Source organism: Prionailurus bengalensis, chromosome C1 (genome assembly GCF_016509475.1).
Source record: "Prionailurus bengalensis isolate Pbe53 chromosome C1, Fcat_Pben_1.1_paternal_pri, whole genome shotgun sequence".
Classification (NCBI taxonomy): domain Eukaryota; kingdom Metazoa; phylum Chordata; class Mammalia; order Carnivora; family Felidae; genus Prionailurus; species Prionailurus bengalensis.
The window spans coordinates 108,180,426-108,183,122 of record NC_057345.1 but is presented as its reverse complement, the minus strand read 5'-3'; the positions used below and the strand labels follow the sequence as shown (position 1 = coordinate 108,183,122).

The 2,697-nt window shown below is 44.6% G+C and overlaps 1 protein-coding gene across 1 annotated transcript; it reads right to left on the bottom strand.

Annotated features, from left to right (window-relative positions):
• Window positions 1-324: 324 nt before the first annotated feature.
• Window positions 325-2,309, bottom strand: LELP1 (late cornified envelope like proline rich 1). Its single transcript, XM_043573431.1, has 2 exons — window positions 2,168-2,309; window positions 325-759 (listed from the first exon to the last, which is right to left on the bottom strand). Exon 2 carries the CDS (start codon window positions 735-737, stop codon window positions 441-443), a length of 297 nt encoding a protein of 98 aa, XP_043429366.1. The 5' UTR covers window positions 738-759; window positions 2,168-2,309; the 3' UTR covers window positions 325-440.
• Between the last annotated feature and the right edge of the window lie 388 nt (window positions 2,310-2,697).

Genomic DNA, 2,697 nt, shown 5'->3' with positions numbered 1-2,697 from the left:
TCTCAATGTACCATTCCTCTTTTCCCCTCATGCCCACTTCCTCTGTCATGAGTACTTGGGATCCTGAGGCGAACCACTGTAACAGCCATATTTACAGCTCTCTCAGGCTGCAGTCTCTGGATGTGCCCCTCAAGAGATGCCATATTCTTCTATGCAGCAGGTGGGGCCAGAGGGGAGGTCATTTTCAAAAGTTGTTGATTGTAGAGTAAGGGCTCTAGCCTCCCTCTAGAGTGAGAGATTGTGTCTTGGTGGTTTAGTGCTAGAAAACAACAAACGAAAAACTAAAAAAAGAGAAAAGAAAAAAAAAACACAGGAGAAGAAAGCTTTGCACAGCAGAGGAATATGTTTACTTGTCAGTTCATGGCTTCAGGTTTCAGCACCAAGATGGTGAACATGGTGGAGATGTTGGAGGTAGTGGGTTGAGTGGTACCCTTGGTGCCTCACTCTGGGGGTGGGCAGGGTGGTGGGCATTTAGGAGGACAGGGCTTGGCACAGGGCTTGGGAGGGGAGGGAGCTGGGCATGGAGGAGGGCACGGTGGGGGGCACAGCGAGGGGCATGGTAGGCACTTTGGTGGTGGTGGGCACTTCTCCCGTGGACACTTCTCAGAGCACCGTTGCAGAAGCTTCTTTAAACAGCTGGGTTGGCATTTGGCCTCACACTTTTGCTCACATCTGGGATCACAGTTCTTGGGCTCATTCTTGGGGTCACTAGATTTATTTTTATCATCACTCGACATTCTTTTTTTGATTTTCTGGGCCCTGTAAAGAAATATGCAACAGGTAGTATGTGGGAGACCATACAGCAAGGTAGGAGAGGACCAGCAACGCCTTCCCACTCATATCTCCTTCCCATCCTTGCTCTTATGAAAACTTTCCCAGGGTGGTTTGGGCTCTAGACCAAATTCTTTAAAATTTTTTCTTAATGTTTATTTATTTTTGAGACAGAGAGAGACAGAGCATGAATGGGGGAGGGTCAGAGAGAGGGAGACACAGAATCTGAAACAGGCTCCAGGCTCTGAGCTGGCAGCACAGAGCCCGACGCGGGGCTCGAACTCACGGACCGCGAGATCATGACCTGAGCCGAAGTCGGACGCTTAACCGACTGAGCCACCCAGGCGCCCCAGCTCTAGACCAAATTCTTATTGAAAGGCTGTCCTCTTGTCCTTGGAGTGTATGATATTTCTTGGTCTCTCCACCTTTACTCTGCTTTTTGTTCACTTACTCTTGCCTCCATTCCAAATCTCCCAATAGGAGTTCTCAACCTAGCATCCTGGAACCACCCCTCACCCATGATAAAATCATATTTAATCATATATTTATCAATTTAATTGCTATCTTTTGTAACACCCTGTGTTTTAATTCATCTAAATGTACTATTCTGAAGTCATAAGTTTGGTTAGACTGCTAAAGGCATCCATGGCATAACAAGGGTTTTAAAGAACTCCTTTAGGGCCACCTCCATCTGGAGATGGAACAAGAAGATATAATAGTGGGTTTAGGGACTCAGGACACTTCTTTCAATCCTGTGTCCTGCCTAAGACCTCAAAGCCTTGATTTCTTCACTTGAGAACTTGGGATGGGAAGATAATTCAATTTCTACCATGGCTGAACTCCCATGGGCCACTATGGGACTCCTCCTCCCCATGAATACAGGAAGGGAAGAAATCAGGAGAGGGGGAGATGAGCTTGGAAATTCTAATTCTTCTGAAAACATGAATGTGAGAGCCACAAAATATGATTTTAAGGAAGAATTTTTTTTTTCTCCCTCTGTTAAGTTTTGGCCTGAGCTAGGTCTTCTTCTATGGATGGTTTTACTTCTAGGTATGAACACGGCTTTTCAGTCCCTGAAAATACTTGCAAGTTGTATCTAACTGGTACACCTTTGGTTTCCTTTAAGAGTATAAAGTAAACTTTTATCTAATTTAGTTTTAAAATCAGTATAGCTCTCTGGAGAAATGGATCATTAAATTAAACTCCAAATTTGTTAAGAATATCTCTTTCAAAGGGGATAAAGCTACCCCCTTTCTTGTTACCAAAAATGAGAGGAAGATTTCATTCAAAAATAGCCATCGTCTTAACCCTGTTCAATGCGTGGGATGCCGTAGGTCATTCTCAGGAAAGGAGAGAAAAAAGACGGGGCATTTCCAGTTGTCCAAATGCAACTCACCCTTTTGTATTGGTAGTGAACTTGACAAGTAGTCGAGTGAGGTGGGTGGTATTTCTGTGCTTGAGAAGGTGGATTTTCCCTCTGGCTCCTCTGCTCAGCTCTGAGGAAGCTAAGGGGTGGGGGAGGGAAAGCCCCAGTTGTGACCTCATCACTGCATCATCAGGTAGCTATTGTTGTGTGACTCCAGAGCTCCCAGCTCAACTCAAGCCCTTGAGAATAGACTGCTTCTTCACCCCCCTTTGCTGTCTTTCAAAATTCATGCTGGTGAAATCAGACCATGATGAATACTATTGAGTTCTAAGGATAAGAAGGCTCATTGTTGCTAGTAACAGAAAAGCTCTGTTTACACATGGTCTCTCTTTCCTCCCAAATTTTACCTCTTTTGAACTTGCTCCTCCACCTTTCTAGTAGAGCTTCCTGGATTGTTCACAGTCATTTTGATTCTCTTCTCCCTAGTTTCTAATACAAGAGTCTGAAACCTCTTTTTGCCACTCCACACATCCTAAATTATTTCAGCTCTTTTTCGGTGT